Raw genomic sequence first — 14,445 nt, forward strand, 5'->3', positions numbered from 1 at the left:
AGGTGGTTGGAAACAGACTTTCTGTGAGACTTTTCTCATGCGATGGGCAGCTCTGGTTGCTTTGAGACAAACACAATTGGATGTTTTATATTTTTCTGTTATCACCGTGGTAATTTTATTTTTTTTTGCTCAACATTTTATCGGGAGAATATCTTTACTGGCCCATGCCTACTTTCGCGTTACTGTTGCTCAGAGATTAGCGTAGGTATAGTGCAATTTCTGCAAAGCATGTAGGCTTGGAAACATCAACAGGCTCAGAGAAAATAACATCAGCACACCTTGAACAGAGATCAGAATCTATTGCTGCTTTTAAAATCCACACAATGACTTCCATTAGAAATATTATTCCTGCCAAACAAATGGTCACTTTTATTCCTTCCATGATTAATTAGGAATTTGTGTCTTGTAATACAACGTGGATAGCTTTAAGTACCCTTTAGGCTTTAGGTCAGCTTTCCGCCCTTTTTCAGCCTTCATCACATCTTCACACGTAGAGGTAGAACCCTCCAGAGCCGCATCAGCAGGAGGATCTCTGGCTGGGGGTTTAGTACAGAGGATTATGGAGAAACAGTTGGGGACCAGCGTGCTGAGCAGGGGAGGGAGAGTTCTGTGCCAGAGACCTGTGAAATATGTTCCTTTATAGAGGATATGTAATTGCATACAGAAGATGTTATTAAGTTCCTTTTTTTTTTTGGTTTTGTGCGTATGAGCGCGTCTACACGAGTACCTGGTGCTGGCTACATTTTAGCAAACACTTGAAGGTATTGTGTGTTGTCTCATTGTAATATAATTAAAATGTTTTATACATAAACATGTTGCTGTGACTTATTCATGCACGCAGCTGAGCAAAGCAGCAGGAAAAGGCAGATAAAAGAGCTGAAATGTTAGGGGGCTTCCTGTTTGGTTTGTGCAGCTGTGAAGCTGAAGTCTGGAATATTAACTTTTAAAGGTCAAAGTGGAGCTTCTTGCTGCAGCAGCAGAAAGACGTTAGCTGATCCCATAAACAATAAGCATGTCAATCATGTAACCTTTTTTTTTTAAGTTCTATTGAAGCTCGTTTAACAAAAGAGCTTTCTGAAGTTGGACGTGCTGTAGATTTTTCTATTTTATAAGAGCTTGTCTGTTTAAAATGACCAGAAAAAAAAAAAAAAAATCAGGAATACATCCGTCATATTGTATCTTTTATCCAAGGCTTAAACAACAAATAAAAATCCAGTCAAATACAAACTTGAAAGGAATGCAGTCGCTGAAATCAGAACGATCTTAAGAACAAGCTTTAAAATAAAAGTTGATTCAGTTTCATTATTGCACCTCAGAAGCAGTCATTCAGTTACAGCCTGAATACGTTACAGTAAATCAGTGAAAATGTTGCTCATTCTGATAGAGCCAGTCTGTTGTGATCGACAGTATCAGCATTGGCATTTTATGCTTTCTAATGATCATGTCACAAATTACTGATGCATATATTAGCTCTATATATTAGCTCTAAAAAGTAAAAACAAAATCAACATCGTCTCTCTCTACTGGGAGAACTTAAAATGTGAAGTTATCTGGACTCAGCATTAACACCTGGCTCACTGACATTTTCTAGCACTGAAAGGCAGACGGCTTTCATACAAACACCTGAGATTTAACATAACTGAGACAGAAAGAAAAAAAAAACACACACATGATGAAAAGAACCAAGTCAGTCGCAGTTAGCCCTCATCTTAGGCCCTGAGCCTCCCGCTCCCGGCCGTCAGACGTACTGCTGGGATTTCTGCGGAGCGGCGGCAGCTGAAGCCAGAGTCTTGGCCGCCTCCTTGGCCTTTTCTGACGGGGGTCTCACTGAGTCCCGGAGTAGCCGTTGCGGCGCCTCTCCTACCAGAACCAGAGCGGGATCAGACAGAAAGAAGATCAACTTTCCTTAAATCAATAACCAAGGCATGAATATTCAACATCTGCATGACTCGTTGAAAAAGTATTCATACATCTTGATCTTTTTTTCCGTTTTGCCAGGTTGCAACTACAAACCTGAACACAGTATAATTAATTGGGATTTTAAATCGTAGACCAACAGTAGTGTGTAAATGTGAAGTCTTTAGGATTCTGCCTACGTGGCTTTGAACATTATTCTTTGAAAAATAGTTCAAGCTCAACCACAAAGATTAAGCTTGAACATCAATTTTCAAATCTTGGCAAAGATTGTCTGTTCAGAACAGACAATCAGCAGAACACGCTTTATCTACAGACTGGATGACCACGCTGCTGGAAGCCTGAAATCTTTGTCCGATATTTAGCGCCACTAACCTTCCCATCAAATGACCGGCCTTCCTTTCCCTGCATCCCTGAAAAACATCCCCACAGCATGATGCTGCCACATTCTGCATGTAGGCCAGAAGGTTCAGTTTGGTCTCATCTGACCAGATCGCCTTCTCCCACATGTCCACTGTAACACTAAGGCAGGATTTTCTTCAGTAAAGGCTTTCTTACCCAGTCTGTCCGTTCAGGTGGGCAGCTGTGTAGGTTTGATTTGTGCAACACATTTATCTCTGATCTGTCTGCTGTGTTTCATGACTAATGACCATGAGAATAGAAAGAGCTTTATTTGTCCTAAGGCATTTCACACAACCACCCAACGACCCTTTGTTGTGGTTGTCACATAAAAAAAAAAGTGAACATGTTAAAGGGACAGAATAACTTTTGCAAGGCGGGGTTTCAGGTGACTTTCTTGTAATATTTTTGTGTTTTTAAGAAAATCTGAGGAGGCATCAAAGGCACCGTTGTCTAAGCATGTCGACAGATTTACCGATGCTGCAGGCATCAAGCTAGGAGTGCAAGGCTCAACTGCAATTACTACCATGGGTTTAACTCTCACTTATTGGCTTACCTGAGATCATTTCCAAAAAAATAAGAGTTTAAAACGAGAATGAGTCTCTGTATCCTTACTCTAAACAGGCAATATCTTAAAGGCTTTAATTTAATCTGAGTTCATTTGAGAGCTGTCTGAGTTCCAGACAGCCAGTCATCTGTTTTCCATATTATGGACTCAAGGATGTCAGATGAATAGGTGACATAACAACAAGCACAGAGGACCTTGGAGATCCTACAAGTAAACAGAACACCGTCATTTGTATGCTGGTTTGAACTGGCTCACAATGGATTCACTGCCGTGGGCTATGGAGTGTGAGTGCCTGAGTGTGTGTGTGTGTGTGTCTGTCCTGACGGTGAACCTTCGAACCTCAAGGGAGAGCAATAAGCACAATAAAGACAGAATGGACAGCAGGGATGAACCGGTCTCTTCAAACCTTGCAGCGGATTTCAGCAAAGTGAAAAAGCAGGTAGAAAAGTTCTGAGGTCGCCTCGGTGTATCGCAGCTACTGTGAAAAGTTTACTCCAATATTCTTAAAGTACTTATGCTAAGAAGGCTTTGCTTATTTTGTAAAAGAACAAAAAAAAAAGGAGATGTACCAATGAGGCTTCTGGAGGCTGACAAAGTTTTGGTTTGCTTTGAGATTTGACTTGCCGACTCAAATCTTTTACCAATTCTGTTTTTTTTTTTCCTTCTTCAAAATTAAAAATTCAAATGTGGTAAACATATAACACAATATCCCAGCTGTCACCTGATTTTTAGTAAGCTCAAAACATCCAAGCACCTGAGAACGTGCAGTTTGATGACTTGCTAAGAGACAGAAAGCAAAGTGGGAGTAGAACAAAATACAAGTTTGGTTTTCTAAGGCGCCTCAGGAAATCGTCATCTTCTTGACCCTTTTCACATTTAGTCACACTACAACCACAGACGACAACTTGTTTTGTAACACACCAACACAAATTTGGGCATACTTATGAGCTGGAAGGAAAATGACATTTTTCTTGTTTTTGCTGTAAAAAAATCTGAAAAGTGTGGTGTGCATTCAGGATGGGGTTTTAGTTTTGCACCATGCATGTTGAATGCAGGAGAGAGTTTTCAGTTTAGCTTTCAGAGTAAAGCACCTTCTCTCACACGTTTGCCATATTCTCTACAGGCGCTGTGGGACTCTGCAGCTCGTCCAGACCTACAATGAACAAAACCGATGGTTGCTTCTCAGATTAGCGCGCTCACTGTCTAATGTTGCTAGAGTGCAGTTGTGCCGTGATCTTCCAATTACTGGATGACGTTGAGATATTTGTATAACCTAACTTTGCTTCAACCTTCTTTACAACTTGGAGAAAATGTGAAAAAGTTCAAGGGTTAAAACCTCTGCATATGGAAATAAATTCCTCCAGGCTTCTTGAACAACTGCTGCTGGCAGCAGTGACAGTTTGTCAACAGCAAAACAGAAATGCAACATGCAGCTACATGCTTAAGGCAGAAAATTAAAAGCAGTCTGTTTTTATGTGGAGCTAATGACAGCAGAAAAACAGACCTAGGAAAACCGCATGCCAATTTTTCTGAAATCCTTTGCACACATAACACTTCACCACTTTCCCTCAAATTTGGCTCTGAATCAAAATCCCTACAACCAAATGACTACAATATATAAGAAGGACCAAAACTTGGTGTGTTTCTAGGCTATGTGACTTACTGACAGTCTACAGTAACAGAAAAACTACAAAAACAAACCACAAGCTTCAAATCAAAATGTACTAAATAACAATGACTTTATTTGGGCCTTTTAATCTGAGATATGGAAGCAATGCACATGCTCTGATTATATCATGCATTTTCAGCTTATTTTAATATTTAGATGCCGCTAGAGTTTTTGCTTGAGACAAACAAAAATGAATTATACATAATAATGCATGCAGGCAATTTTTCACAAATTGCAACTGCTGGAAGTAATGCTAGGTTATCCATGCTGCATCAAAACAGCCATTTTATTGGTGTTTTGAGGACCACATAAAGACATTGTTGCTCTAACTGGTAAAATTTTCCCAGAAGAATGGGGGTGTCGGTACCTCCACTACTCTATCTATTGTTGCAGGCTCATGTGACAACCATGGGCAGAGGCCAAGAGTGTCAAATTGATGCCACCCCACCACCCACCCAACATACTCACCCCAACGGTCAGCCTGATGCCCAGTCCTGCAGAGCCATCAACAATGGGGCAATAAAACAGAATCACAACAATGGGAGAACGCCCTTTTAGACAACAGTACGCTGCTGCATCAGCACAACGCAGTTTGGAGCACAGGACTACCAGCAAGAAGCTACACTGTGACTAGGCCTGTCGCGATAAATGATAAATTAAAACTATCGGCGTCATTTTAATTATCGGCATTATCGTCTCTTCCGGCCTTTTTCTCTTTCTGTTGATGACACTGAATGAAAAAAGGCTCAACTCCGGTGCTCTCCACGGACACCCCCTTCCTCATTTCCTTAGTGTAAAGCCCAGCGCACACGACGTCGGCCGATTGTCGGCCCATTTTCAAAACCTGACAGATCACACATTAGTCGACAGAAATCCTAGGTATAAAAGGTTCTATCGGTTCGTTCCTGCCGTGTGGTGTCCAACAATGGGCACAAAATAATGGCTACAAGTCCAGTTAACTAATTTTAAAACCAGGCATTAATCAATGCTTTACTACAATCTACCTGCAATGCATGTGGCTAGTGTCAGTCCTGACTGAATGAAAATCATTAGAACCTATTTACGTCACGTTAACGAAGAACAGCTGAAAAGTTACCAGGTTTATCAACTGCAGCAGCAATTTCGCTCCAACTTGTCCCCTTGTCATTTCTGTATTCTTTTCATGTTGAATAAACATTAATGTTGTTTCCACATATCATCTCCAATGTTGCTGGACTTCAGGTTGCTGTATCAGCTGTTTGGGATTCCCCTCTGTAATTTCCCCTCAGAAAGCCAGGAGGGAATCTGTGCTTTCTGATTGGCTGCCTGTCACATTGAACAGGTGGAGTTAACGCTCCCAGTCTGGGAAAACTCCTGATTTAGATCGGAGCCCATGACGACCTACCTTAACACACCACACACTACAGGATGACGAAATCCCAAGTCACAATCTTAGAACAACCAACGTTTTAAGATTGTTGTAAGGGGAAAAATAGGAGCAAAAAATCATGTAGTGTGAACTATTGCATCAGGTAGTCGATGTGCCCATCTTCTCTATTTAAATCTAATTATTACTGAAGGGCAATATAGTATATAGACTTCATAATCTGCCCTCTTTTGGTTGAATGCAGTATTTATTTCCACTTTGGCTTTATGTTGTTTAGTTTTTATTCAAGTAAACTTTTTTATCAATGGAGACTGAGAATACATTTTGTTTTTGGTTGTTTTGTTTATTTGTTTATCAGTTCCAGTGTTAAATGTTCTTTTGAAAGTAAAGTGTATCTATCTTTGGCAGGAAATCGCATGCATTATTACGTCATTTCCATTAAATCAGTGTAAAAATGTCTTCAAACAATATTATCGTTTATCGCAATAATTTTTGAGACAATTAATCACTCAGCAAAACTTGTTATCGTGACAGGCCTAACTGTGACAGATCAAAACAAGCAGCTATCTGTTAATAGCAGATTACATTTGTTTCTAACTGAACGGTTTATGGTTTTCTTTCTCAAAAGTGACTTTGTCTTTATGTCAGACCTCCAAACTTTATACTTTTGCCGGAGCAGGAACAACAGGAGAAGTTTCTCAAATCTTTTGTTATTTAAACATATTACATATTAATAAGACGTTACACTTCACCTTGCCCTCATCTGAAGCTCAAACGTAGCATACATACCCTGCAGATTGGACAGAGCGTATTCCAGCCCCTTCATGGCCTTCACCTGGTTGCTCTTGAAGCGGGCCAATCCAAACTCCTGGGAAAGTACACAACAGGAAATGGTAATTTAATGACAACAGAAGTACACTCCTATGTGTCTCTGTCTGACTGGAGATGTTTAATAAAGTCTGGAATATTATGATTTTAATTACAGTTAATGGTTTTAGTACTGCTTAGATTGAAGGTCTAATATCCCAACAAGATCTTGCATTTATCTTTAGTTGGATTACTGCAACAGTGTCCTCAAAGGTCTATCTGAAGTGTCATCCAACTGCAGCTGATCCAGAGCGCTCCTGCTGCTCGCGTTCTCACTAAAACCAGGAACATAAAGCACATCACCCAGGCCCAACGTTCTTTCACTGGCTCCTTGTGACCCAGAGAACACACATGAAGATATTTGGTTTAGCAATCACTGAATGGCTTAGCACCAAAATACATTGAAGCCATGTTGTTGTCACATCAACGCTCCAGATCTATGATTTTAAAATACTCTGCAATATGGAGAAGAAGCATTCAGTTTTTATGCTGCACTAATCTGGAAAAAACATCCAGAAAACTGAAAAACTGCTGGAACACTGACTTCCTTTAGATCGAAGCTAAAACCCCATCTGCTTATTAGAGTTGCCTTTGACTCTTACATTTATTATACCAATACAAACATCATTAATTTCAGTCTTCAGACTTTTCATCACTTTCCTTCATGTCGATGCAGTATATTTCTGTTTTATGTTTTCATCCTGCAAAGTACTTTGAATTGAAATGTTCTCTACAACACCCTTAAAGTAATAGATCAAATGATTAAACATTTGAAAATGAATAAACTCCCGTTGACAGGTGAACTAAATTACAAACAGTGACTAGGAATGGTACTCGTGCCCCCTTAAACTTTTTAATACTTTCTCATGTTACAAACTCAAACTGCAAATGAGATTTCCAGACTTCTATTCAACAATAAAATTCTATTTGCTTAACAGCTGTCCTGTCCACTGATTCTCCCCCCTAAGTAGTGGAGTTCTGCAGCTTCTCCAAACATACAATCAGCCTCTTGGCTACTTCTAAACACCTTGGCAGAACTCAAAATGTCTGCACGTCACAAGAAACGAGCGTTTAAAAGGGACGTCTATAAAGCAATCCAAAGGTTTGCACAGGTGAGCTTATGGAAGTAAACTGCAAGTAAATGTACCTGAATGGGTTTGGAGAAGCCAAAAATGCTTGAAGATATCCATGCTTCCCGTTTTAGCTGTGTGGTTGATGGCTGCTCTGCTGAATCTAAGAAAACACAACGCTCCTCCACAGACTGAACCAGGAGAGAGAAAAGTGTGCCCACTCATTAGAACAAAAATTCGCTAATACTAGATTCTAAGCTAAAATGTTTTACATGTAACAGGATATTTTCCTGTTTTCCTTTTGCTTTTCACAGAGAATGAGGCCTCACCATGAGAGTCGTGTGATTTAGGTTCCACGTGTAGGTGGTCAAGCTTCTGTTGACCGGGTCCAGAATGGAGTCCTCCAGGATGTAGACGTAGCGAGACATGCCGGAAGGGAAGAACCGCTCTGCCCAGCGAGGCAGCCGATTGGTCTTCATCAGCAGGCGTCTGGAGAGGAGCCGGTGGTCCGTGGTCACCTCCCGGTACACAACGTCCTCAGTGAGAACATGGGTGCTGGGAGACATAGAGTCACGTTAGCACTGGGTGCTCAGTATTTTTATACCTTTGAGACTTTGTATTGTGTATAAACAGTGGTGGTGAAGGATTTCATGAAGGCTTTGTTATCACGTTAAGCTAATCCCTTTACTGATAAACAAAGTCAGAAAACAGAGACTACAGTTCTGTTTCTTTGTCAAAGCATTTCACTAACATATAAAAAAGAATATCCTTTATAGAATCATCTATGTGATCTTTGACATACTAAACAATATGATCCATGTGTATTTGTTTTTAACTAAAAAAAAACATCTGACATTGCTGTGGAGAAAATAGATTTCTATATGCTAAAATTTTCATCTGAGGGTCTCCTAAGGCCCAGTAATAGGACCAATGTTTCTTTTAAAGATAATTGCAAAGTTCCCAAACAGCCACAACAAATGACACAAATGTATTTTATCTTATTGATTGAAATTAACTTTTGCAGTTTTGGCTGAGAGCTAAATGAGTCAAGAGAGTGGCTTTGACATTGATTGACTTTGTATTTACGTTAATTTATTTGTTTATGTTTGGTCTTCATTTAACCAACTCAACAACTAGACTTTTAATAAATGTTCCTGAGTCTGACATCAAATAATTTTGTTAATTCAGGTTGAAAACCTTTTGTCTAGATTTTGTGTGTGTGTGTTTTTTTTTACAGTCATCACTGAGCTCATTTCACTGTTCTTATATTAATTTTATTTCTAGTCTCAAGATCGCAGATCAGTGTTTGCAACGTGTTGCAAAACTCTTAATGTTCTCATTGTAAAAAGAACGGGCCGGGGCAGCCGGAGATAAGAAGCAGATTACCCTCCAGAGAACTTGAACAGACTGAGCCTAGTTTTACTTCCCTGGTGACGTTTTTCAGTTCTCTGTTCTAATCATGATTGAGGTCGTCTTGCTCTTTCAGAGCAATGCACATTCAGTGTCATGTGTTGCATATTAAAAATGGTCTTTGGAAGGTGCTTTTATTGATTCATTTAGAATTTGCCTCATCATTTATTATAACCGCCAGACACCTTTTGCACATTTTAATGATATTTTTAAAAATGCTGTGCATTTATTTTAGACACAAAGGCGCCATCTGTTGCAAATTCTCTAAAGGCTGTTTATTATAATAAAACAGCTACCGAGAGTGGATATTTTAGTCCGACCTAAATGCATTCTAACAAGTTAGCAGTAACAAAGCTTTATTTTTATGTAAAACATAACATTTGGGTCACATTACCACTCATCACAAAAATCCCTTTTTCACTTTTCATATCCTCCAAATATGTTTCAACAATATGGCTTGATATAATAGAGACAATGAAAAGAGTTTCACTACCTGAAAGGATTAGGGTATCTCTGCCAAAAGGCAGAGACAACATGGTCCCATGTGCTCTTTATGTCTGTGGAGCTACAAAAATATTTGACCATTCTTCTGCAACTTTGTTGCACTATGACCTGAATCCTGAAACCTGAGGACCCTTTGTATGATTATAGAAAATAGCGAGATGCTGGAAAATGACTCCATCCAAAGACTGGGATTGTCCTGAAAAAAGAAAAGAAAAAAAAAATCCATGAGAGAAATAAAGACACATTAGATTCACTTTATCTCAGACTAATTTGTCCATATAATTAAAAACCTTTAAAGTGAAACACAAAATGCATCCTAAGCAACACATGTAAACATTACTCTCTACAACTATCTCCAAGCTTTAGCACATCTGAGGAAATTAGAATATGCCTTGCAATGTGGCTTGTTTGTAAAATTACCTTTTGAAAATAAAAACCTTTAAGTAAGTCTCGGACATAATGCTCATTAAGCCCATATTTATGTCTAATAAATGGTGTTCATTGGTCTGATGTAATCTTCTAATCTTAAATGGTATGTTTTCATTGGGTGTACGCAGAAAATCATCATAGTTAACAGGAATATTTATTTAAATAATAGACTAATTTATTGAGATGCACCTGTATGCCATCGTCTGTGTTGTGACTATTAGTTTTAATAAACCTATTTGACTTCTTTATCTATTCTAAGAAAACTATGGGAACCGTTTTAATGGTATTAACGTGATATTATTTTCTTCATTGTTACCACATGTAAGTCGAAATTCAAGCTTATACAATACAGGTCAGGACAGATTTTCACTGTTATCGCTTAGCTCACATGACAGCGCTAGCTGCTTCTAAAAACAAACGTATTTAATTGACCAGAAACTAAGCTTAGACCTATGACTAACATTCACAGTAATTTAAAAGTTCTGTTGTCATCTAACGTTTTACTTGTAGCTGTTTAATGATAATTAAACCATCCTAACAAAACCGCACCAAGGTTAATTACACAGAATGGCTAGCCTTAACAGCGACCCGACGAAAACATGCGTTTTAAACGTCTCTTACCTTTATAAAGTGTTAAAATCTAAGTCGAGAAACATTTGCAAATTGTGTGGTGTTTTTTTTTTTTTATTGAGCTTCAATCCCAAAAATAAACAAGCGTTAGCTAATTAAAGACATGATGCTAAAAGTAACAGCGAGGACGGACGTCATATGACTATTTCCGACTACTTTCAAAGTAAAAGAATCCCTCTTTTTGTATGTTTATTTTTATTTTATTTTGATCAATTATAGCTGGTGGAAAGCTATGGGTCCCTTTTAACCTAACTATTTATAAAATTACGAACAGAATATTGTAGCAAACTACTGGGAGAAGCTTATTAAACGATGCCTAAAACGAAGTCATACGGTTCGAATGGAAGATCTACCAAATACTGACAACGTGTAATTTTCTGGATGTGGAGAAAATGAAGAAAATACTTCTCCAGGCAATTCTCTGTCAAATTATTCTCTCATTTAGCAAATATAAAGAATTGTAATCATCTTAACTGATCTAAAAGGGGGAAATGTTCACTATTTCAGCTATTAGCATGCCAATTTGAATAGAATAGAATAGAATAATCCCGTTTATGCAGCAAGTGACAGGCAAATAAAATACACCCAGATACACAAACAATAACAACAAAAATGAAAAAAAAAAGAACAAGTAGTGAGGTGTCCTTCACACACATAGAAATGAATGTGTGATGCAGAGAACCGTTTAACGTCACGTATGTCTCTTGAAATTAACTTCCTAATAAAATATTCCACGTATTACTTGAAAAAAATCCCGAGTTTAAGGTAGGTTCCGTTAAAATAAGGAATATTATTCTTTGTTTTTGTCAGAATTTTGCTTCTGGCGCCTTCTAGCGGCTAAAATTAATAATATAAAAACAGCAAAGCAGTTCCAAAAAGCTTCAGCTAAAGACGAATAATTCATGCAGCATTTACTTGTAAAGTATTGTTAAGATTTTATTATTTTTTTTAATTTAATTTTGGTGTATTTAGGAGAAAACCAGGGACATATAAACCCCACCTCGCAAAAGCTTTTCTCTCCCTTTTCCCAGCCTGTATCCCTCAACCGGTTTCCTTCCTATTGTTGTCCAGTAGATGTCACTCTCAGATTAGTCAAACTCTTAAATTGTCTTCTTGTAGCATTTCCGGCTACTCTTGTCTGCTAAGGGAAGTGTCCTCCATGGTGTCATTGTAGGTCTGTCGAGGTTGAACGTTCAAGCATGATAATGTCTGGCTACCCACCAGACGAGAAGCTGCGCTTCCAGCAGCTAGTGAAGCTCCGGAGGCAGTGGCTAAAGGACCAGGAGCTCAGTCACAGGGAGCCAGTGCTGCAGCCCAAACCTCTCGGGCCTGTCGCTAAGTTCTGGGCCGGGTTTCTGGAGCCGAAGAGCCTGTGGAGGCTTTACGTGAGTCATGAAAACACAACAACACGTTATATTAAATGCGATCTGAACCGAGATACAGCTGTATTAAGATAAATGTGCGCTTCATTAAACTTACAATGATATTATGGTGCGAAAATTATTTAGTTAGGCTTAAAGTATCTAATTAAAACAGTGGTCTGTATATAGGCCATTGTTTGCATATTTTACAGTGCAATACCAATTGCTACATCTTCTGTAGTTTATCAGTTTAGTTAAATTTCAGATCACAGTTTGAGCAATTGTAATTACTGTATTTGCAGTACCCAGAAAATGTATTCTTTGATTGAAGTTCACCAGCAAACAGAGTAAAATGTATGTAGAAGTAAATCATCAGACCTGTGTAGATAAAGCTACTCTGACGGTTAAAATGATTGAGTCTTCTCTGCTAATTTTGTAAATCTAACTTCTCTGTTAAGTTCGTAAATCAAAATGACACAGGAACATTTTGAATGGTTAAATTAAAAACAATGCTGCAATAAGTTTATCCAAAGTCAACACATCACACTTTTAATGATAAGTGCAGTCTTAAACTTTTTCAGCCTGTTGAACATTGGAGAATCCGTTGTAGAAGAAGAATTAAGCATAAGCTGAAAATATGCTTATTTTCAGCATTTCAAATATGCAAGTGTCCAGAACCCCATTTTTGTGGTTCTGGAGACTTGTAGCATGTTTATTTACTCAGTAAATCCTGGGACAAAATATCATGGAGTCAGTGGGGAAGTTGAAGTTTGGACGACTCACTTTAAAGTTCCTACACTGGCTCCCTGTAGCTCAAAGAATACACTTTAAAATACTGCTGTTAGTTTATAAATCACTGAACGGCTTAGCACCACAATCATTAAATATCTGCTGTTGTTGTATCAACCTTCATTTGATTTTTTAAATTTATATTTCAACTAAAAGTCTTTAAGTCTTCACAAGGTATTTGTTATGAAGATGCTATTCAATATGTTCCATGTAACCATTTAATGACTGCACTCAAATACCTTTGCAGCCTTACTGGCCAGTTTAATCCTCGAGTTGAGAAAAAATGGTCATTATTTGTTAACTAAAATGTCTTGAAATTATCTACCTTTTTTAAATCTTTTTTTTAAGTTTATTTATTTAATGCTGATCCATTTCTGTATTTGCAGACCTACCAGGTGTACAAAGGTGGTGTTTTCACAGTAACACGGCTGCTGATACCTGCCTGGCTTGCCCACTACTATGTGAAATACCACGCAGCTGTAAGTTCACAGAAATGGTGACATTTTGTGTTTATTTTTGTTGTTTTTTTTTAATTAGACATACAGTTAGGGAAGAAATACTCATATCAGTATATTGAAACAAACCCATATTGTTGCAGTCAGACAAAGAAAGAAAATATAGCTTCAAAGTTAAACTTTTCTGATTTTTCTTTTTTTTAAATGTAGGTTTTCATAGGAAGAATTCAATTAAAATGTAGGGTCTGACCTGAGCGAAGTAAAGCAATTATTTGTCTAAGGCAGTCCAAAGTTACAGAGCTTTCTTTTTTTGTGTCACTGGAAATCTACAAATACCAAAAATTACTAACAAAAATAATCAAGAGTGGTGCAAATCTGATATTAGTGATGTAAGGCTGTCAGAATGAAGCCTCTGTTGCAAATTAAAGTGCAGAGACAGATTAGGATCAAAGCAGATGCTCTGAGACACAAAAAGAGACAAGCAGATAATTAAATGTAATTGTAACAAAGGAACTGTCAGGCTGTATTTCTTGCCCTTGATAGTTAGAAAATAATTGTTACCAATAAGTGAATTAAAGCTTATTTGATCAGGAGAGACTAAACAATGGTGTCATTTTTCTTCACAGCAAAGACCTTACGGCATCGTGGAAATAAAACCCAAGCTTTTCCCTGTGAGTGTGATTTCTTTTTTTCTTTATAAAAAAATTCTGACTCTGTTACTTTTATTTTTATGTAATGATAAAGGTTTGTACCTTTCTTTAGTCAACTTTAATGTCATAGACCTGCTCTCTAAATTGTTTTTTTGTTTTCAGGGTGACACCATTGTTGAGACGGGTGAAGTTCTTCCTGGTCTCCCTGAAACACATGGCCATCACTGAACCTGAAATATTTCATTAATTTTCTTGAGTTTCTGTTGTAAAAAAAACTATATATTACAAAAATAAACGGTGTACTTTATGCACAAGAACATGGCTCTAATGTTTGTAGAGAAATTCTTTTAACCAGAAATATTTG

The 14,445-nt window shown here is 38.0% G+C and overlaps 2 protein-coding genes across 3 annotated transcripts; one reads left to right on the forward strand and one right to left on the reverse strand.

Moving 5' to 3' along the window:
• Positions 1 to 682: 682 nt before the first annotated feature.
• On the reverse strand, positions 683 to 10,971 carry LOC114144361 (PRELI domain-containing protein 1, mitochondrial-like). Of its 2 annotated transcripts, XM_028017097.1 has the most exons (7): positions 10,818 to 10,971; positions 9,757 to 9,963; positions 8,183 to 8,408; positions 7,931 to 8,044; positions 6,706 to 6,784; positions 5,019 to 5,044; positions 683 to 1,860 (listed from the first exon to the last, which is right to left on the reverse strand). In XM_028017097.1, exons 2-7 carry the CDS (start codon positions 9,846 to 9,848, stop codon positions 1,825 to 1,827), a joined length of 573 nt encoding a protein of 190 aa, XP_027872898.1. In that variant the 5' UTR covers positions 9,849 to 9,963; positions 10,818 to 10,971; the 3' UTR covers positions 683 to 1,824. The 2 variants fall into 2 exon arrangements, with proteins under 2 accessions (XP_027872898.1, XP_027872897.1); XM_028017096.1 differs by lacking the exon at positions 5,019 to 5,044.
• Positions 10,972 to 11,942: 971 nt separating this feature from the next.
• Positions 11,943 to 14,403, forward strand: ndufb6 (NADH:ubiquinone oxidoreductase subunit B). Its single transcript, XM_028016186.1, has 4 exons — positions 11,943 to 12,211; positions 13,363 to 13,455; positions 14,058 to 14,102; positions 14,244 to 14,403. The coding sequence occupies exons 1-4, from the start codon at positions 12,026 to 12,028 to the stop codon at positions 14,307 to 14,309; spliced, it is 390 nt and encodes a 129-aa protein (XP_027871987.1). The 5' UTR covers positions 11,943 to 12,025; the 3' UTR covers positions 14,310 to 14,403.
• The last annotated feature ends 42 nt before the right edge of the window (positions 14,404 to 14,445 follow it).

Source organism: Xiphophorus couchianus, chromosome 5 (assembly GCF_001444195.1).
Source record: "Xiphophorus couchianus chromosome 5, X_couchianus-1.0, whole genome shotgun sequence".
NCBI classification, from domain to species: domain Eukaryota; kingdom Metazoa; phylum Chordata; class Actinopteri; order Cyprinodontiformes; family Poeciliidae; genus Xiphophorus; species Xiphophorus couchianus.